Raw genomic sequence first — 22,628 nt, 5'->3', positions numbered from 1 at the left:
TCCTTGTGTGTCAGTTGCATACCTAGTTAATATATTCCCAACAGAGGTTTTGAGCTCAGAAAGAGCTGTGCAGAACCCCTCCTGTGTGTTTAAAAATGACACATGGAAGTAGCTGTCCTTTATTTGGAGGGCTGTCTGGTTTAAAGATAAAGAATGCTACAAAGGGAGGTCAGTAAGGGCCTTGAAGCTGCCCGTCAACAATTAGCACCAGGAGAACTGAGTGAGCAGGCACAAAGATCACCTGGCCACAGTGTTTTCACTATAGAGATGTACTGCATTTCTATTTAAATTTGAGTAATTATTTCCGATGTGCATATATACATGCAGCTCTGCACCATGGATAGCTCCTTTGGAATTCTGACTGGTTCTAACTAAAACCCAGAGCGGATTCATTGCCCCACCGACATCGGAGCCACCAGCCTCCAATGCAACATACTGATCTCTAAGTATACAAGTAAAAACCATAAACCTCTTACTAATTTGGACGGTAACAGACAGAATCTTCTTCCCAAAAATGACAGAGAAAATGGAGAAGGAGAAAAAGATGATCATAGAATAGTATAGTAGGGTTGGAAGGGGCCTACAAGGCCATCGAGTCCAACCCCGTTGGACTTGATGCAAGATGCATCGAGGAAGATGCAAGAGGAAACTGATGCAAGAGGAAACTGAAAGGATGGTGCAGCATAAGCTTAAGGTATTGGCTGCCTTTATATTAAAGAACCCCCACCCCACCCGTGCAGTCCTCCCATGGTGGAGCCTTTCCATGTTTACAGCGGGCTCCCAGATGGTGACCACGTGATTGCTGAGAGGGGAAGCTTTCAAATTTCAAGGTTCCATAGAACACAATGAAACAGTGCCATCTAGTGGCTGTTTTAATCACGTAACATTCCAACTTTAAAAAGATAGTTCATTAGTTCCGGATCTTTTCGACATGGAATAACCAGGAAATACCTCTGGATGTGCCCTAGAAGTTCATGACATCATCTAAAGCGATAAAAGAAAGCATTTTACTATGGGTATGTTTGTCCCGGCTGCTGGGGGTAACCTCTGCTAGCAAAAAGCTGTAATGCATGCACTATGTTTGGTCTGTTTTCTTTTCCTGTTTTAAACTTTGTCAAGTACCATAGTAACAGCTCCTTTCTATAACTGTTTTAAATATATCTGCTTTTTTGTTAAGAAATATTAAAAAAAATAATCTAAGTACATGGGCAGCTATTTATAAAGCAACTGTGTTGTATATATGACTCAGGTTACCCTATAGTAGGGCTGTGTACCACTTCAGCCCGAGGCCCAAACCCTGAGTCGAAGTGGGCTGCTTTGGGCCCCTTCTGAGGCAACGTGGAGGGGGCACAAAGTGACCCACAGTGAGATGGGGGCTCTCCGAAGCACCCAGTGCATTCGGAGCTTCAGCACCCCGGCCTGGCCATGCCAGCACCTCCAGTTCCTTACCTGAAGCGACTCACAGGAGTTGCCACTGCTGCTGCCTCCCCCACCTCCCTCGTCACCGTCGCCGCTGCTATGGCTGCCTGCCGCTGCCACCGCCTGAGCACTGGAGGCATGTTGGCGACTTTTTTACAATGGCGACTCCCTGCAACAAGAGCCAGTGCGCATCCAGGGTGCAGGAACTGGCGGCAGAGATGGAGGCAGCAGCAGAAGGGGTGGTGGAGATGGAGGCAGTGGCCCAAGTATGGAGCTGGGGGGTTGCGAGGGGGCCCGGGAGGGTCGAAGAGGGATTTGGATGGCCGAATCCCACTTTGGGTTCGGGGCTGAGCGGGGTCGGGGGTCCCCCGAATCAGCCCAAGCTGAATTGGGGCCGCCTCCGAAGCCACGAAGCGACTTCCGAGTCAGATCAGGGGGTCCCTGCACAGCCCGACCCTTCAGCCAAGACAGACCACATTTCTCATACAAGCCACAAGTTAGCAGGCAGGAGTAAGGACCTGTCAAACATGAGCAAAGTGACTGAATTAACTGCAACGATATCCATTTCACTCCTTCCACACTCCTCACACCTCACTGTCCCAATGAGCTCCTCACCCAGTACCGCTTGCCTGTCTTTTCTGCCAGTCACAAGCCCTCTGTTTTACCACTGCCCTTTACAGCTCCTCAGCGCCGTGTGTTCCAAGGCAGGTTAGGAAAGGGAAAGCTTGTTCCACTTGCTGTTCCGTCTAAAGCTCTGTCCTGCATAAAGTACCACCCTAGGCAGCCAACTAGGGCTGCCCTTCAGTGCCCTGTCTAGCACCTTGATATTTCCCGGAATAACATATGTGATTTGGATATCTTATTCAGCAGAAGTAGGATAAGATACACAAAATGAGCAAACCAAGATAAAATATTGTGCCATAAAGCATACCAGATTCAATTTTTCTCTTAGCAGAGAATTTTTGATCATTTCAATAGAAAACATATAAAGCCTTGGTGGCTGAATTTAGAATCACCATCTGTGCTTGTGATGATTAATCTTTCACACAACTGGCACAATCCTGGCAGGAAGAAAATGTGGCCCACCACATCCAGGGAGCTTCCAGCTCTTTTTATAGTACTAGATTCAGTTTTTATGTTTTCCTCTGCAGACATGAGGGCTAGAATCTTGTTCTGTTCCTATGACCAGATTATAGAAACATTCCAAAATATATGACACAGGGTGCTTCCAGATGGAAGAGTCCTAGCCAGAAGGCACTGCACAGCTATTCCAACTTTTTTTATTTAGCGTATTTTCTTTGGAAAGAAAAATGGAAGAAGCAATGGGAAAAAACGGGGGGATTACAAAAGGAAGTCAACGTTGTCTGGAAACCCCATAAAATGCTGTGAATCAGGTGGGGCAATGGCGCCTTAAAGCCTCATCTGGAAGCACCCATACAGATGTTGCTTTGTTGTTCAGTCGTTAAGTCGTGTCCGACTCTTCGTGACCCCATGGACCATAACATGCCAAGCCTTCCTGTCCTCCGCTCTCTCCCGGAGCATGCTCAAATTCATATTCATTGCATCGGTGATGCTATCTAGCCATCTCATCCTCTGCCGTCCCCTTCTCCTTTTGCCTTCAGTCTTTCCCAGCATCAGGGTCTTTTCCAGTGACTTTTCTCTCCACATTAGGTGGCCAAAATATTTGAGCTTCAGTATCTGTCCTTCCAATGAGCACTCAGGGTTGATTTCCTTTAGGATTGACTGATTTGACCTCCTTGCAGTCCAGGGGACTCGTAAGAGTCTTCTCCAGCACCACAGTTTGAACACATCAATTCAGTCACCGTCTGCGGTGATCTTGGAGCCCAAGAAAATAAAATCTGTCACTGCTTCCATTTCTTCCCCTTCTATATGCCAGGAAGTGATGGGGCCAGATGCCATGATCTTAGTTTTTTAATGTTGAGTTTCAAACCAGCTTTTGCACTCTCCTCTTTCACCCTCAACAAGAGGCTCTTGAGATCCTCTTCGCTTTCTGCCATTAGGGTGGTATCATCTGCGTATCTGAGGTTGTTGATAATTCTCCCGGCAATCTTAATTCCGACCTGTGATTCATCCAACCCGGCGTTTCTCATGATGTATTCTGCATATAAATTAAATAAGCAGGGCAACAATATGCAGCCTTGTCGTACTCCTTCCCAATTTTGAACCAATCGGTTGTTCCATGTCCGGTTCTTACTGTTGCTTCTTGACCCTTGTACAGGTTTCTCAGGAGACAGGTAAGGTGGTTTGGTACTCCCATCTCTTTAAGAATTTGCCACAGTTTGTTGTGATCCACACAATCAAAGGCTTTAGCATAGTCAATGAAGCAGAAATGGACGTTTTTCTGGATTTTTCTTGCGTCCTCTATGATCCAGCAAATGTTGGCGATTTGATCTCTAGTTCCTCTGCCTCTTCGAAACCCAGCTTGTACTTCCAGTAATTCTCGGTTCACATGCTGCTGAAGCCTAGCTTGTAGGATTTTGAGCGTAACCTTGCTGGCATGTGAAATGAGCGCAATTGTACGGTAGTTTGAACACTCTTTGGCATTGCCCTTCTTTGGAATTGGAATGTAAACTGACCTTTTCCAGTCTTGTGGCCTCTGTTGAGTGTTCCAGATTTGTTGGCATATTGAGTGCAGCACTTTAACAGCATCATCTTTTAGGATTTTAAATAGCTCAGCTGGAATACTGTCATCTCCGCTAGCTTTGTTGTTAGTAATGCTTCCTAAGGCCCACTTGACTTCACTCAAAGCCTGGCCTCAGAGCTGTATGGGTTTTAAAAGGAAAATAAAATGGGGGGTGGGGGTAAGAGGGCTGTGGCTCCAGTGGAGAATAGCGCCTCAGCCTCAGCCGGGTTGATAGACAAACAGGAAGAGGCACAGCCTGGCTGGACGTGCGCAGGAGAGGCGAGAGACTGCCAGAGAGAGCCCAGGGCGGTTCTCACGGCAGGAGCAGCAGGGAGCAAATGGTTAGGAACCGCAAAATACTCCGAACCAAACCAAACCAAACCAAAGAGCTGAAGCTGCCTTTCCTCCCCTTCTTCCTTGAAAGGGGGACGGTGATGATGGGAGATCAGCTCTCCCATCAGGTTCTGGTGGCAGGCTAGAGATTTGTGGATCAAAAGTGGAACTGCAAGGGCTGCTTTGCTTCGAAAGGCAGCCAGTTCTGGGAAATCAGCTCTTCACGAGGCTGGTAGACAATTTTCTATTTCTGAGCACCAATGTGCTGCCAAAGCCAAGACTGTGAGCAAGAGAAAAACCCTCCGGACAACACTGGGTGGGCTCCATTTCATATAGTCATAGATTAGTAGGGTTGGAAGGGGCCTATAAGACCGGTGAGTCCAACCCCCTGCTCAACGCAGGAATCCAACTCGAAGCATCCCTGACAGGTGGCTGTCCAGCCTCATTCTGAGTGCCTCCAGTGTGGGAGAGCCCACCGCCTCCTTTTTCATGGAAGTGGAAACGTTCCAAATTTCTATTTTAGCACTTTAGTCATCCCAAACTGGGAAACTGCTGAGCAGCAAATGAGGCTTTGGTAAGGAAGGCAGCGAGCGAGCCCCATCGAAGTGACGCTACTCAGGGGGCAGAGGGCATGGTTGCTGCCCCTGGCCAGAACCTGTGTGAGTGTATGAGTGTGAACACATATAATCCTATTTATTTATTTAAAACATTTCTTGGCTGCCTTTCAAGGCAGAAGCCCACAGCAATAAAATACATAAATTATTAAAAGTGATAAAAACATAAAAACAACAGTAAAAGCCAACAACAAAACCAGCAGTAATGTTAACAGCAGTAACAGAAACAACAGCTGTCATATCAAGAGAAGGCCAAGGTAAAATAATATGTTTTCAAGGCCTTCTTAACAGTCTGCAATGATGAAACATGGCGGACCTCCGATGGTGGCTTGTTCCAAAGGTGTGGGGCCCTGCAGTGGTGTGGGGCCATGGCAGCACTATTCTGACTGGGTTTGCTAATTGGAGGTCTCGCAGATAGTGAAGTGTGGATAAAGTTTATTATTCTCAAAAATGGCATCTTTTTGTAACTTATTGCAATTAGGTGTGGCTTGGAAAGAGTTGATATTTTGGATTTTTCCCCACTATGTAGTTGATCTCTTTCAACACCTGTGTTCTCTGAGAGGTTTACAAACAGCAAAAGATTAAAATACAATAATAATCCCAGAATAAAAAAAAATGAAACAAATTCCAGCACAAATATTTCAGCAGCAGAGTATTTGTTGTTTATTGATTGCATTTGTACACCACCCATTAGCCGAAGCTCTCTGGGCGGTTTACGACAAAGCTTAAAACTATAAAATACAGTAACATAATAAAAGACTATAAAACCACACATTTTAAACAGAATAAAATCAAAGTACTAACCAAGATAAAATCCAGCAGTAGTTGTTGTTGTTCAGTCGTTCAGTCGTGTCCGACTCTTCGTGACCCCATGGACCATAGCACGCCAGGCCTTCCTGTCCTGCAATCTCTCCCGGAGCGTGCTCAAGTTCATATTCATTGCATCCGTGATGCTATCTAGCCATCTCATCCTCTGCCGTCCCCTTCTCCTTTTGCCTTCAGTCTTTCCCAGCATCAGGGTCTTTTCCAGAGAGTTTTCTCTTCGCATTAGGTGGCCAACACAATTTTTTAAAATGAAGGGCTAAAAAGCCTGAGAAAATAAAAAAGTCTTCACTTGGTGCCAAGACCACAATGTAGGCACCAGGTGAGCCTCTCTGGGGAGAGTGCCTCTCTGGGGAGATCATTCCACAGCCAGGGTGCCAGCACTGAAAAGGCCCTTTCCTTAATAGCCACCCACCTCACCTCACCTCATTTGGTGGGGGCATTTAAGCATATAACAGCATATATGCTTCTGGTCCAGATCTACACCTTTGTGAGAAGGCAGGCACTGGAAATCAAGGGTCTACTCCAGGGGTGCACAACCTGCAGCCCACAGGTGGCATACGCCCCGCTGGCTTCAACTGCGGGGGCCCCCAAGTCCCCCCCCCGCCAATCACACAGCTCCCTCTTTTCCCGCTGCTGTGCTCTGGGCATGGGAGGAAGAGAGCAGTCTCTTCCTCAGCCGTCCAGATCCCGCTCCCATCTCTGTGCTCGGAGAAAAGAGCTCCTCTTCTTCTGCACGCACAGAGAGATGATCTGGGTGAGGAGGAAGAGAACTGGTCTTTTCCTCCACTACCCAGATCTGTGTCTCACTGAGCGGGGAGGGGGTTGCGTTGATGTGTGTGTGTGGAGGTGGGTGTGCAAGTGAGTGTGCATGCAGCCCCCCTAGGTTGCACACCCCTGTTCTCCTCAGTGGAGTAGAAAGTGGGGGCTGGTGGCTCCGATGACAGTGGGGCGGTGCATCCGCTCCGGGTTTCAGTCAGAACTTTAGAGGAGCTGTCCAAGGTGCTCAGATAGCTCCTTTGGAGTTCTGACCGGTTCTGGGCGAAACCCGGAGCGGACCCACCGCCCCACTGACATCGGAGCCACCAGCCCCCACTGCCCCGAGTATGGCTAAGTCTTGCTTTAACCCCCGGTGAGGAATACAGCATCAGCGAAGACAAAGGGGGCCCCGGCCGCGTCCGGTCTTCCGCCTTGCGCCCCGGGTTCAGCCAGCCGCCCCTTCCCCCGCCCTCGCCCGCAGCCTGCCGCCTCTCGCCCTGTTCGCAGGCCCCGCAAGGGCCGCCTGAACTGGGGGCAAGAAGCGCTCGCCCCGCCCCTGGAACGCCCCTCGGGCAGCCCCCCGCGCGGACCCTTCGGGTGGCGCCACCCCCGCGTCTCCGGGACCCTCCGGAATCGGAGCGGGGAGGGGCCACTTCGCAGCGCCGTCGTCTGGTTTCAGTTTCTGAAGAGGATCAAGGCGAAGCCCGCGAGACCAGCCGGGCAGAGCCGGAGGGGAGGCGCTGGGCCGAGCTCGAGCCTGCGGGCAAGCGAAGGGGAGGGCCCGAGCCAGAGTGCCGCGCCTGGTTCCGGGGGAGCTGCTGCCGAGCGGCAGTCCGCGCCCGCCGGAGCTGGACAGCGAAGCGTCTTCTTCCTCGGCTGCCCGCAAGACTGTAAGCCTTAACCCTGTGCATCCTTGCCTGGGATGCGCTGCAAGCGCCACTGCAATCTGTGCGGCTTCCTTCTGAGCAGGGGCGTTGTTAGTGAAGGGCTCACCTGGGCACGGGCCCCCGGATCTTTGGAGCTGTCCCAATTGCCATCTTTTTTACATTTTCCAATGACTTCCATTGGAAAACAAAAACGGCCATAACGTTTTTAATTTGTATGATAAATACATGACATTTGGAGGCTTGGTAGCCCCCATGGAGCTGATGGAACCTGCCAAATTTCAGGCAGTTAGGTCCAGTGACGTTTGTGCTAGTCACAGGTAAAATTTGCTATTTTCAAGAAAATCTGTCAAAGCAAAGAGCTATAATTTCTTTGTTCTTCCACATAAGTGTATGGGATTTGGAAATCTGGCAGCCCCCATGGAGCTGATGGAGCTGCCAAATTTCAGGCAGTTAGGTCCAGTGACGTCTGTGCTAGTCACAGGTAAAATTTGCTATTTTCAAGAAAATCTGTCAAAGCAAAGAGCTATAATTTCTTTGTTCTTCCACATAAGTGTATGGGATTTGGAAATCTGGCAGCCCCCATGGAGCTGATGGAATCTGCCAAATTTCAGGCAGTTAGGTCCAGTGACGTTTGTGCTAGCCACAGGTAATTTTGCTATTTTCAAGAAAATCTGTCAAAGCAAATATATATATATATATATATATATATATATAGTGTTTCCACATAACATGCATGGAATTTGGGGACCTGGCAGCCCCTATAGAGATGACTGAGCCTGCCAAAGTTCAGACAGTTAGGTCTAGTGGGTTTTGTGCTAGCCACAGGTAAAATTTGCTTTTTCCAAGAAAATCTGCCAAAGTAAAGAGCTGTAATTTTTTTTTGTGCTTCCACATAAAATCATGGAATTTGGGGACCTAGCAGGCCCTATAGAGCTGACTAAACCTACCAAATTTCAGACAGTTAGGTCCAGTGGCTTTTGTGCTAGCCATGCATAAAGTTTCCTTTTCTCAAAGTCTAAAACAAAAAGTAAGAACTGCCAAGTCACCCAGGGGATTAGAGATCCTAATCAGAAGGTGTTTAACGTGACCATTGTTGTTCAGTCGTGTCCAGCTCTTCGTGACCCCATGGACCATAGCACGCCAGGCCTTCCTGTCCTGCGCACTCTCCCGGAGCGTGCTCAAGTTCATATTCATTGCATCGGTGATGCTATCTAGCCATCTCATCCTCTGCCGTCCCCTTCTCCTTTTGCCTTCAGTCTTTCCCAGCATCAAGGTCTTTTCCAGAGGGTTTTTTCTTCGCATTAGGTGGCCAAAATATTTGAGCTTCAGCTTCAGTATCTGTCCTTCCAATGAGCACTCAGGGTTGATTTCCTTTAGGACTGACTGATTTGACCTCCTTGCAGTCCAGGGAACTCGTAAGAGTCTTCTCCAGCACCACAGTTGGAAAGCATCCATTCTTCGGTGCTCAGCCTTCCTTACAGTCCAGCTCTCACAGCCACACATTACTACTGGGAAAACCATAGCTTTGATTAGACGGACCTTTGTCGGCAAGGTGATGTCTCTGCTTCTTACTATGCTGTCTAGGTTGGCCATAGCTTTCCTCCCAAGGAGCAAGCGTCTTTTAATTTCATGGCTACAGTCACCATCTGCGGTGATCTTGGAGCCCAAGAAAATAAAATCTGTCACTGCTTCCATTTCTTCCCCTTCCATATGCCCGGAAGTGATGGGGCCAGATGCCATGATCTTCTTTTTTTAATGTTGAGTTTCAAACCAGCTTTTGCACTCTCCTCTTTCACCCTCAACAAGAGGCTCTTGAGATCCTCTTCACTTTCTGCCATTAGGGTGGTATCGTCTGCATATCTGAGGTTGTTGATAATTCTCCCGGCAATCTTAATTCCGACCTCTGATTCATCCAACCCGGTGTTTCTCATAATGTACTTTGCATATAAGTTAAATATGCAGGGTGACAATATGCAGCCTTGTCGTACTCCTTTCCCAATTTTGAACCAATCCGTTGTTCCATGTCCGGTTCTTACTGTTGCTTCTTGACCCTCATACAGGTTTCTCAGGAGACAGGTAAGGTGGTCTGGTACTCCCATCACTTTCAGAATTTGCCACAGTTTGTTGTGATCCACACAATCAAAGGCTTTAGCGTAGTCAATGAAGCAGAAATAGACATTTTTCTGGAATTCTCTTGCTTTCTCCATGATGCAGCGAATGTTGGCGATTTGATCTCTAGTTCCTCTGCCTCTTCGAAACCCAGCTTGTACTTCCGGTAGTTCTCAGTTCGCATACTGCTGAAGCCTAGCTTGTAGGATTTTGAGCATCACCTTGCTGGCATGTGAAATGAGCGCAATGGTGCGGTAGTTTGAACACTCTTTGGCGTTGCCCTTCTTTGGAATTGGAATGTAAACTGACCTTTTCCAGTCTTGTGGCCACTGTTGAGTGTTCCAAATTTGTTGGCATATTGAGTGCAGCACTTCAACAGCATCATCTTTTAGGATTTTAAATAGCTCAGCTGGAATAGTGTCCTCTCCACTAGCTTTGTTGTTAGTAATGCTTCCTAAGGCCCACTTGACTTCACTCTCTAGGATGTCCGGCTCAAGTTCATTGACCGCACTATCATGGCTATCAGGGACATTCAGATCTTTCCTGTATAGTTCTTCTGTGTATTCTTGCCACCTCTTCTTAATCTCATCTGCTTCTGTTAGGTCCCTGCCTTCTTTGTCCTTTATCATGCCCGTCTTTGCACAAAACGTTCCCTTGAAATCTCCGATTTTCTTGAAGAGTTCTCTAGTCTTTTCCATTCTGTTATTTTCCTCGATTTCTTTGCATTGTTCATTTAAGAAGGCCTTCTTGTCTCTCCTTGCTATTCTCTGGAACTCTGCATTCATTTGGATATATCTTCCCCTTTCTCCCTTGCTTTTCACTTCCCTTCTTTCCTCAGCTACTGGTAAAGCCTCCTCAGACAGCCACTTGGCTTTCTTGCATTTCTTTTTTTTTTTTGCGATGGATTTCGTTGCTGCCTCCTGAACAATGTTACAGACCTCTGTCCATAGTTCCTCAGGCACTCTGTCTATCAGGTCTAATCCCTGAAATCTATTCCTCACCTCCACTGTATATTCATAAGGGATATGATTTAGGTCATACCTGAATGGTTTAGTAGTTTTCCCTACGTTCTTCAATTTAAGCCAAAATTGTGCAACAAGAAGCTCATGATCTGAGCCACAGTCAGCTCCAGGTCTTGTTTTTACTGACTGTATAGAGCTTCTCCATCTTTGGCTGCAAAGGACATAATCAATCTGATTTTGATATTGACCATCTGGTGATGTCCATGTGTAGAGTCGCCTCTTGTGCTGTTGGAAAAGAGTGTTTGCTATGATCAGCGTGTTCTCTTGGCAAAACTCTATTAGCTTTTGTCCTGCTTCATTTTGTACACCAAGGCCATGCTTGCCTGTTATCCCGGTGATTTCTCAACTTCCTACTTTAGCATTCCAATCCCCTATGATGAAGAGGACATCTTTTTTTGGTGTTAGTTCTAGAAGGTGTTGTAGGTCTTCATAGAACCGATCAACCTCAGCTTCTTCGGCATCAGTGGTTGGGGCATAGACTTGCATTACTGTGATGTTGAATGGTTTGCCTTGGATTCGTACTGAGACCATTCTATCGTTTTTGAGATTGTACCCCAGTACTGCTTTTCCCACCCTTTTGTTGACTATGAGAGCCAGTGTGGTGTAGTGGCAAGAATGTTGGACTAGGAGCTGGGAGATCCAGGTTCTAGTCCCCACTCGGCCATGGAAGCTCACTGGGTGACTTTGGGCCAGTCACAGACTCTCAGCCCAACCCACCTCACAGGGTTGTTGTTGTGAGGATAAAATGGAGAGGAGGAGGATAATGTAAGCCGCCTTGGGTTCCTTGCAAGAGGAAAAAAGGCGGGGTATAAATGCAATAAATAAATAAATAAATAAATAAGAGTGCTACTCCATTTCTTCTAAGGGATTCTTGCCCACAGTAGTAGATATGATGGTCACCTGAATTAAATTCGCCCATGCCTGTCTATTTTAGTTCGCTGATTCCCAAGATGTCGATATTCAATCTTGCCATCTCATGTTTGACCACCTCCAGCTTACCTTGATTCATTGATCTGACATTCCAGGTTCCTAAACAATATTGTTCTTTACAGCATCAGATTTTCTTTTCACCACCAGACACATCCACAGCTGAGTGTCCTTTCGGCTTTGGCCCATCCGCTTCACTCTTTCTGGCGCTACTTGGAATACCCTCTGCTCTTCCCCAGTAGTATATTGGACCCCTTCCGACCTGAGGGGCTCATCTTCCGGCGTCATCTCTTTTAGCCTTGTGATACATTCCATGGGGTTTTCTTGGCAAGAATACTGGAGTGGGTTGCCATTTCCTTCTCCAGTGGGCCACATTTTGTCAGAACTCTGCCATGACCTGTCCGTCTTGGGTGGCCCTGCACGGCATAGCTTATGGCTTCACTGAGTTATGCAAGCCCCTTCGCCACAACAAGACAGTGATCCATGAAGGGGAAGGTGACCATTAGGAGGTCACTGTCCCTAATCTATGGTGTAGGATTTTTTTGAGGTGCAAAAAACCTCTCTCCCCCTACTTTTCTTTTCTGCTCTTACATGCCTGCTGCAATGAAATTTTGAAGAGGGAGAAGGAAGGGAAGAAAGAGTTCCATGTGAAATACTGATATTTCACACAGCATCTGATTTTACTGTAGGACTCAAATAATCCCAAATAAAGAGCTGTAGGACTCAAATAATCCCAAAGGGAGGGTTAGGACTATGTGGCGTCATGATCGAGAAACTGCTGGGGCTTTTAAATAGGTTCTACAGTTTTAAAAAAGCTAGAAAAAGCCCTCAGCCACCTCACCCCATGAAGTTCATTTAAGTATGTGCAATCCTGGCAAACCCTGCACAGCCTCCTAAATTCCTCTGTAGTACTACCTCTCTGAAGGGAGCCACTTGGCTTAGGGAATTCTCTCTACCCCCTACCCCCTGCACACATTTCCAATCACCATTCTTCTTTTCTTCTTCCCTCCCTTATCTTGTTCTTTCTTCCTTTCTCTTCTTTATTCCACCCAGAGCATATCTTGAGGAATTCTTAAAGAGAATTCTCTTCAGTGGGCAAAGAAGTTCTGAACTGTAATTGACTTTATACAAACGGACAAGGGGGTTGGTTTTTCTCCTTCTCACTCAAGTCTTTGAGAAAAGTGGGTTCACATGGTTGCAGAGAAACAAATCTGGGGCTGTTTTGTTTGTCAGTTGCCATTATCCAGCAATAGGAAGGGCTGTAGCTCAGTGGTAGAGCACCTGCTTGGCATGCAGAAGGTCCTAGGTTCAATCCCTGGCATCTCCAGGTAGAGCAATGAAAGAATCCTGCCTCAAACTTTGGAGAGCTGCTGCTGTCAGTCAGTGTCAACAATTCTGGGCTAGATGGACCCACGGCCTGACTCAGTATAAGGCAGCTTCCTATGTTCCTATGAACAGAAAGCTTTAATTAAAAAAAAAAAAAAGGAGTTTGGAGTTTGTTTTTTAAGTGGAGGGGAGATAAATATTGCTAATTTATGCAATCCTATGTATGCCTACTCAGAAGCCCCGTTATGTTTAATGAGGCTTACCCTCAGGAAAGGGTGCATAGGATTCCAGCACAAGTTACTTTTGCAGGGAGGTTTGCACCCTGATGTTCTGCATGTTTACTCAGAAATAAGTCCTGAGTTGTGAGCATGGTACGGCAGGTTTAATACAGTGCCTACCCAATTCCATCGAATGAACTGACTACCCTTTCAGCTCAGTCCTATGCATGTTTTGTCATTTGTGTGTGTTTTTTTCATTTTGCATGAACTCTAACTTCAGTGATGAGGGAAAGGCACTTAGTACATGCTCAGAGTTTCTCCATAACTTAGCCCTAGTTTTGAAAACAGACTCATTGGCTGAATCCCGGTGAAGTCTTGGCACAAATGAAGTTAAGGGGAGGAAGATACAAGGAGAGCTTGTGCATAACAAGGAGGATGTAGAGGAGAGTTACACAAAAAAGGCATCTGTTTTTATGAAGAGTTGCTGGAGGATGGTAAGATGAGGAGGGATGGTTGCATGGAGGGGAATAGAATTGGTAGGGGGAGAATGTAAGTGCTCAGTGGTGAAAGAAAAACATTCTTCACATGCTCAGAGGCACTCTATATTTAAGAACATAGGAAGAGCCATGCTGCATCAGACCAAGGTCCATCTAGTCCAGCATTCTGTTCACACAGTGGCCAACCAGATGCCCATAGGAAACCCACAAGCAGAACATGAGTGCAATAGCACCTTCCCACCTCCTGCTAACATTGGTGAAATGTAAATAAATTCTAGTAATTCTAAATTAGAATGCATGTATATCCTTCAGAAACTTTGCAGGTTTTTTTTCCTGGGGGACACCTCTAATGACCTATGCATTGTCATACAAATTTATCCAAAAACTATTGTGGGAGGGGTGAATGGAAGGGAAAGCAAATCACTCCCTCCCCCAAATTGGAGAACTTCCCTTCCACATGAACTGCTGCACCTATCCTTCTGAAATTTTGCTGGTTTCTTACTTAGGGACAACTGTAGGCTGTCCTGTAATTTTCAGAACAATGGTCCACAAGGAACATAGGGAGATAAGTATGTCCTCTTTTGGAGACCTCAAAATGTCAAGGCCACCCTCGCACAAAACTCCTTGTGGCTAGCATTCTGAAATTTGGCAGACATGATCTCCTCTGATGGGGCAATTAATCCTGAGATTTTTATCCAATTCTTCCAAGAAATAAACATTCAATTGGCAGTTCTCTTTAAAAGAAAATCAAAATATAACCCTGTAACTATTTTTCTGACATTGGGCAGGTGTAATCCCCTTCTGTTGTTCTTCAGTCATTAAGTCATGTCTGACTCTTTGTGACCCCATGGACCATAGCACGCCAGGCATTCCTGTCCCCCGCTCTCTCCCCAAGTGTGCTCAAGTACATATTCATTGCTGTCAGGAGCGCCCTAGCTGCCTCTTACAGTCCCCCCTCCCCAATAGCCAACTCAAGACACAGACGATGACGATTCTTTCCAAGGCTTTATTCCTTTATTACTTAATGACTCTTACAGATACTAATTACTAGCGACTAAACAAGGAACTACACTGGGGTAGATAGCAGAGTAGCCTAAGCTCCAGGTAAGGCAGTTGGTCCCCGTTTGAAGGAGAAGCGCGGGAAGACTCTGAATTTATGGACTATGGAGAGATCCCCTTTTGGCTCCCTCCATCTGGCGCTGCTCCCTGCATCTGCGCCAAGCATCCAGCAAGGCCCTCTCCCCTGCTCTCTCACTGCCAGGGTCACTATCTATCCCAGGAATGCTGGCAGGAGGAATCTCTGCCAGCTGCTGTGCTTGTAAGAGATGAGCGTGCTCCTCTCCCACATATTGCTGTTCCTCCTCAGAATCAGAACTGCTCTGGGGCTCTATGGGCTCAGTCTCCACCCTGACAATTGCATCGGTGATGCTATCTAGCCATCTCACCCTCTGCCGTCCCCTTCTCCTTTTGCCTTCAATCTTTCCCAGCATCAGGGTCTTTTCCAGGGAGTTTTCTCTTCGCATTAGGTGGCCAAAATATTTGAGCTTCAGCTTCAGTATCTGTCCTTCCAATGAGCACTCAGGGTTGATTTCCTTTAGGATGGACTGATTTGACCTCCTTGCAGTCCAGGGAACTCGTAAGAGTCTTCTCCAGCACCACAGTTCAAAAGCATCAATTCTTCAGTGCTCAGCCTTTCTTATAGTCCAGCTCTCACAGCCATACATTACTACTGGGAAAACCATAGCTTTGATTAGATGGACCTTTGTCGGCAAGGTGATGTCTCTGCTTCTTACTATGCTGTCTAGGTTTGCCATAGCTTTCCTCCCAAGGAGCAAGCGTCTTTTAATTTCATGGCTACAGTCACCGTCTGCGGTGATCTTGGAGCCCAAGAAAATAAAATCTGTCACTGCTTCCATTTCTTCCCCTTCTATATGCCAGGAAGTGATGGGGCCAGATGACATGATCTTAGATTTTTTTAATGTTGAGTTTCAAACCAGCTTTTGCACTCTCCACTTTCACCCTCAACAAGAGGCTCTTTAAATCCTCTTTGCTTTCTGCCATTAGGGTGGTATCGTCTGCGTATCTGAGGTGGTTGATAATTCTGGCAATCTCAATTACGACCTGTGATTCATCCAACCCGGCGTTTCTCATGATGTACTATGCATAGGGATGGCGGAGAATTTCTCCCCGAATCTCTGGAAGGCCGAATGCCAACGCATTCGGCCCCCCGAAATTGGCGGTGAAATTCTCCGCCCCCCCCGCCCCCTCCCGGGATGGGACTTACCTTTGGCGAATGTCCCTCCTGGTGGCGGGTCCCGGCAGCGGTTCGGCGGCGTTTCGTCGGGGGCGGAGGCGGCGGCCGGTCTTCCGACCGGCTGCTGCCACTGCCATTACAAAATAAAGTAAAAAATAAACAAAACCCCGTGATAGGCTACATAACGATTAACGTAGCCTATCATGGCTAGATTTCCAAAGTCAGCCGTGATAGGCTACGTTAATCGTTACGTAGCCTATCACGGGTGACTTTGGGGGGAAAAAAAAAGCGTGTATGCAAATGGCGGTGCCCCATGGGCGCCGCCATTTGCGTTCCTTATTTGGTCCCGGTAGTCTACGTAAAGATTTACGTAGACTACGGCGAAAATAAGGGCAACACAAATGGCTCACCTAGGCTGACCCGGCTCGCTCCGGATCTGTTTGGTCTAGTAAGATTCGGGCTGGGGCTTGACTCAAACCGCACGTGGCTCCAGGGGGCGAGTTGGGATGGATCGGAGGGTCTGACTTCAGAACGTTTGGAAGCAACCTAATTGGCCACCCTCTGGCGCGGTGTCCATCTCCTCGCTGGGGTCTTGATCCAGAACCTTGAGGAAGTGTCAGCCACCTGGTAAGGATAACAATGAGAGATGGACATCCCATGTCAGTGGCTTTTAAACTGTGATCCTCAGAAGATGGGGCTCCCCAGAAGTTTTTCTGGAGTTTCCTCAATAAGAAGTTTGCTAATGGCTGACAAATGGCTTGAAAGATGGTTTCCCAGGCAGACAAACGGATTGAAGGATGGCTTCTCCCCCGCAGTAAACAACCACTGCAAAATTGTGCATATACTAGCTAGCTAGCTGAGCCCTATTATGATCAGTATCATTATTATTATGAAATGTATAGCACCATCAGTATGCATGGTGCTTTACAGAGTAGAGGTGGAGAGTTTCCTGTCCTACAGACCTTACAGTACAGAATTCAACGGGGCAGCGGGGGGGGGGGAGAAGTGGAGGCAGGGGTAAACTGGAGAATAATGTGCCATTATTTTTTACATGTTAGATTTAGTTAGCAGGGTGGGATCTATTGTGAAGCAATTACCTCGAGCAAATTTTGCATGCTGCTCAAGGTTGGTATCTTGTCAGGAATTTCATTTTTCATTGTGAGGGTTGTTTTTTCTTTGTTTACTGTGAAGAGTGGATGTCTGCCATTTGGGTTTTCTGGCTCAGGTGCCAAAATGTCTTGGGCCAGCTTTTGTTTAAGGGCACACACTCATCACGCAGAGCACTGGTGCAATCCAACTGGTGTAGCGGAAGTGTTCCATGAAATGTGAGTGCATCCCTGGAATGTCCGTGCCCCCCCCGAATCCTGCATGGGTTACTAGGTTCTGCGGCCAGTACGCAGGGGGGTTCTTTGGCATGATACGTATCAATGTGGAAAGGGTTTCCTGAAGGCAGGAAGTGTGAAAGCCGGTGCCCAAAGTGTGTGGCTAGATTCCATTACTTTCTCATTGTCGTTGTTCAGTCGTTCAGTCGTGTCCGACTCTTCGTGACCCCATGGACCACAGCACACCAGGCCTTCCTGTCCTCCGCTCTCTCCCGGAGTCACCTCAGAGTGTTTGCTGGGGCTTGCGTAACTCAGTGAAGCCATCAGCTATGCCGTGCAGGGCCACCCGACGGACAGGTCATGGCGGAGAGTTCTGACAAAATGTGGTCCACTGGAGAAGGAAATGGCAACCCACTGCAGTATTCTTGCCAAGAAAACCCCATGGAACGTATAACTTTCTCATAGAAGAAGAATAAGTGATTTGGACGTCTTGGATTGAAAAAGGCACCTGCCGACTCCCGGCATCTTCATGATTCTCTTGGCTGGTGGCAGTGGTTCCATGTCCTCATATTCTTCAGTCAATGGGAATGTCACGCGGGAAACTATAACAATGTCTTATTTCTGTTAAAATGTCTGCAGCTGCAAATTCCCCAGAGAGCTCCTTCCTGTAATATTGGGTGTTTATGAAATGTATCCACTGGTGACTCTTGCTGGTGTTTCCGTCTCTCTCTCCTCACCTCAACTGCAGTTCTTCTGGGCTGTGAGCAATGGCCTCCAAACTCCGCATGTCGGCCCCCACGTGCCTGATCGAGAACAAGGGAAAGCAGCTCCGTGTCTGTCAAGAGGCCCTTCGGCTGCTCTCCGAAATTCGCCAGCCGGTGGTGGTGGTGGCCATCGTGGGACTGTACCGAACGGGCAAGTCCTACCTCATGAACAAACTAGCTGGCAAGACCTCAGGTGAGAGAGAGATTCCGTGGACCAAGGGGAAAAGACCGAAACCTGGAGTGGGAGGGAAGAAAATGAATTCTAAAATCAAGGGATTTCTGCCCACATTGTCCGAGTGGGCAGATCTGTGCATGGACCAGGGTGACCAGGGCTCTCTCCCTTTCAAAGCTGCCAAGCAGAGAGTGACCGATGGCAGTGAATGTATTCCTGGGCAAAGGTTTGAACCTAACTTTCGGAACTTCCGCTGTGTCCCTTGTGATTCTAAGACTGCAAGCTTTTAAAAGTACTTTATATATATAAAATCATGTACCTCTGCCCCAATCACTCCTGCTCACACATTTCTGGTTTATCCATCTTCAGCTATATAACATGTGATTATCTCCACATACAGGTTTCGCACTGGGCTCTACAGTGCAAGGAAACATGAAGGGGATCTGGATGTGGTGCGTTCCCTACCCTGGGAGGCCTGACCAAACCCTAGTCCTTCTGGACACTGAAGGATTAGGTGATGTGGAAAAGGTGATTTTGAACATTTGTGTATGTGGGTGGGTGGGTGGGATGCTGCACCTGTTGAATTTCTGCACCAGTTACAGGCACAGGAGCCCTGCTAGACACAAGATGGCACCCATAGTCACTCCTAAGGCTTGGTGTCTGGGGACAGCCACAATGATTCCGCAGTCATACCAAATTGCTGGCTGTCTAGGCCAGCCTTCCCCAACCCGGTGCTCTCCAGATGTGTTGGACTACAACTCCCACCATCCCCAGCCATCATGGTCAATCACTGTGTTGTGGTCCAACACATGTGGAGGGTGCCAGAAAGCAAAGGCTGGTCTAGGCAAAGATTTCTCTATGGAACCAGGAACTCTACACCTCAGAGATACATTTTGCAACCTCTGATTCCGACTTTGAATTTATGAATAAACCAGACCTCAGCAAAAGGACTGTGTAAACAGGTTGATCAAATGGCACCATCCTGTTGTAACTACACTGATGAACTAGCCCTTAGTCTGGCCAAATCCTCATACCACCTTCATTTGCCAGCCCTGCTGCTGCCTCATTGACTGTCACTTGCCAACATCCTTCCTTCACCCACTTCAAGATCATCCTTTGCTAGCCTCAGAGAGAGCTGCTGGCCCATGATTTGGTGGGATGTTAATAATTTCTTTATGCAGCTTTGATCTTGTTAGCTGGCTTGGGCATGCAAATGAGAAGGCGGGGTACAACATTTAACAAATGAGATGATAAAAATAAAACATGGCTCACAACCATGCATGCCCATAAAAGCATATGGAAGGGGGGGCATTGTTCTGTGGTAGGTAATAAAAAACAGCGACAGCCTCTGTGAAACTGCAGAAAGGCACTAAGAGGTTTTCTACACAAGTGATTTATTTCACACTCATGACTGGTCACTCATGGAAGTTTGCAGGTCCTTTACACAATGTCGTCAACCTCCATGACATCTCCCATGCTTTTCCCCTTTTATCCTGCTTTCAAACAGATCAGAGATAACCTGTAATGAAATGGCGTGATGTTGGCAGTGTGTAGAGCTGGCATAGGGCTATAATTCAGCCATTAGATGGCACTGTTGCATTGAACATATAGAGTATTGCCCAGAAGGAGAGTTTTCAATTCCAAATCACATGTTGGCTGTCTAAGGGAGCCAATTGTAAATCCAGAAAGACTCTGGAAGAAGAAAGCCCTGGAAGGATGCGGGATTTTTGCTTAATGTAGAGAAGCCCTAATAGTCTTTTGGGGGGTTCCTTCTCCAGAAAGGATCTCTGGATTCAAGGCAACACTCCGTGAATGGATCACTATTTCTTTATTGCACAGCAAGAACATTGCCTTTAAATATTGGTATCAATACTAGGTTGGGAGGGGAGAACTGGAACCAAATCCCAAGACTTCTTTGTTCCTCTTTTCTTAGGGTGATTCCCAGAACGCCTCCTGGATCTTTGCTTTGGCCGTGCTCCTTAGCAGTACCTTGGTCTACAACAGTATGGGCACCATTGACCAGAACACTATGAACCAGCTTCAGTATCCTTCTGAAAAACTCGTTCTCCAGGAGGGAAAGGAGGCAATGAAGGTCAAACTAAATGACTCATTGAATACAGAGAGGCTGAGTTCGGATGATCACAACAGCGGAAGACGCCATTGTGGCTTCTCCCCCTGCCCCCACACATGCCATATGCAACAACCGCCATTTGCAGAATCCCTGCGATGCAGCGTGGATTGGCAGGTCATCCAAACCAGACCTGCGGTGCAGCGGGGGCGACACACCGACCTGTGCTGCATCGTGGGGGGTTATGCAAATGGTGGCCATGCATGAGGCATGCGCAGGGGTGGGGGCAGAAGCCATGATGGCTTCTTTCCCTGTCATGATTGATCTGGATTAGGGCCACCTCACATGGTTAGGGGAGGTTTAAGCCCTCCCCTCCCCCAGCCGGTTGTATTTAACATACTGTGTAGTTTGATGCTGGGGGGGGGGGGCACACTGTGCGGTATTTACCATCAGACATGCCCTTGTGTTAGTACGGGATCTGAGAGCCAGTGTGGTGTGGTGGTTAAAGGGTTGGACTGGGACTTGGGAGATCTGGGTTCTAGTCCCCACTCAGCAATGGAGTTCACTGGGTGACTTTGGGCCCGTCACCGACTCTCGGCCTAACCTACCCCACAGGGTTGTTGTGAGGATAAAATGGAGAGGAGGAGGACCAAACAAGCCATCTTGAGTTCCTTGCAAGAGGGAAAAAAGGCAAGCTATCAATGTAATGATAAATAAAATAAATCTGCACATGCAATAGAACAAGGTGGTAGAACAGACTGAACTGCCACAGAGAACTGGAGTGGGAATACCACTTTTAAAATCCCTGCAAACCGAAAACTAGAATACTGCAGAAAAAGGTATTCTAGCCCAGTCTTCTTGCTCTGCTTCTTTTCTCTCCCGGGGAGTTTTGATTTTTATTATTTTTTTAATGGAGAGGAGCGTTCAAAAATGGCATCAACCACCTGTGGTCAATGCAGTAGATTCTACCAGCTCATTCCGGTGCATTTAAAACTGGCCTGAGTCAAACTTTCGGGAGCCTGAGGGAGCCCAGATGAGACAAGGGGAGAAAGGCAGAGGTACATGATTATATATAACCTCAACAGGATTTGTGTGCATAATTGTGTGTCAGGGAAAGATTTGGTAAGTAGAAATTCTGCCCTCACTTCAACGCTGCGAGGAGAGGAAATAGTCTTGCTGGACGTATCTTTACCTCAGAGCTCTTAAAGAGAACTAGCTGTACCAGTTGTGAAAAATTTCGCAACCATGTGTGTGCAACATGATTTACTAACTTCGTTAATCAGCTGTTTTACTTGATCCTGAGATTTCACAACTTCGTATTAAATTTATATTAAAACTGTTAGACTGGTGCAGTAAGCAAGAAAGTTCTTAAGTTTTGAAAGCTTTTTTCAAAATAAAAAGAACCGGAAATTGCTATGACCCACAGTTTTTGAGTTATACAGAATAGGAAAACATATTTTCCGATTATTTTGATGAAATTAGCCCCCCCACTGATTTTTAGTATTTTTCACCAAATCTGTGCTTTACATTTAATGCTTTAATTAAAAAAAAATTATGTAGAACAGCCGAGTGGAAGTCGAGATATTGATTGCTAAAGAAATTGCTTCATTTTGTAATGTATATCATGTAGGGATGTACGAAAGTTCCACCACGGATCTCGGGGAGGCCGAATGCCAGCGCATTCGGCCCCCCGAAATCGGTGGCGGAACGGCCCCACGCCCCCCCCCCCCGGGACTGGACTTACCTTAGGTGGATATTTCTGGTGGCAGCAGCTCCGGCGGCGGCTCCAGCAGCGGTTTGGCAGCAGCGGCTGCGGCGACCGGTCTTCTGACCGGCTGCCGCCACTGCCATTTCCAGGTAACAAAAAACAAAAAAATGTGATAGGCTACGTCAAGATTTACGTAGCCTATCACGGCTAGATTTAAAAAAAACGCCATGATAGGCTATGTAAATGTTTACGTAGCCTATCACGGCTGACTTAAAACAAAAAACCGCCCGTATGCAAAGGGCGGCGCCCATGGGCGCCGCCATTTGCGTTCCTTATTTTGGAACGTCTTAGTCTATGTAAACATTTACATAGACTAAGATGGCGAAAATAAGTCTACGCTATTTGCGTTCCTCTTATTTTCGCCGTCTTAGTCTACGTAAATGTTTACGTAGACTAAGACGTGCCAAAATAAGGAACGCAAATGGCGGTGCCCATGGGCGCCGCCATTTGCGTACACACTTTTTTTTTTTTACTCAGCTGTGATAGGCTACGCAAACATTTATGTAGCCTATCACGGCTGACTGCAGGGATGCAAACGGCGGCGGCTACGGCCGCCGCCATTTGCATCCCTGCTAGCCAGCGGCAGGCTGTCCGGCTGCTGGCGGAGCCGGCCAGCGGCTCCGCAGAATCCCTGCGGAGCGGAGCCAGCCGGCCAGGATTCCGGGGGGGGGGACGGAGCGCCTCCCCCCCTTGCCAGGATTCC

General features: G+C 47.4%; 1 protein-coding gene and 1 non-coding gene across 2 annotated transcripts in view; both read left to right on the top strand.

The window, feature by feature from the left end:
* The first annotated feature begins 7,390 nt into the window (after positions 1-7,390).
* Positions 7,391-22,628, top strand: part of LOC146337692 (guanylate-binding protein 3-like) — a 40,278-nt gene continuing 25,040 nt past the window's right edge. The window contains exons 1-4 of the mRNA XM_084816299.1: positions 7,391-7,481; positions 17,902-18,239; positions 18,490-18,617; positions 20,023-20,132. Coding sequence (XP_084672425.1) covers positions 17,921-18,239; positions 18,490-18,617; positions 20,023-20,132 — 557 coding nt within the window. The 5' untranslated portion in view covers positions 7,391-7,481; positions 17,902-17,920. The remainder of the gene's footprint in view (positions 7,482-17,901; positions 18,240-18,489; positions 18,618-20,022; positions 20,133-22,628) is intronic.
* On the top strand, positions 12,795-12,863 carry TRNAA-GGC (transfer RNA alanine (anticodon GGC)). Its single transcript has one exon. It is a non-coding gene; the product is annotated as a tRNA-Ala (tRNA).

Source organism: Heloderma suspectum, chromosome 10 (genome assembly GCF_057233095.1).
Source record: "Heloderma suspectum isolate Gila_16-S chromosome 10, 16-S_ref, whole genome shotgun sequence".
NCBI lineage: Eukaryota > Metazoa > Chordata > Lepidosauria > Squamata > Helodermatidae > Heloderma > Heloderma suspectum.
This window is presented reverse-complemented; position numbering and strand designations above follow the sequence as displayed.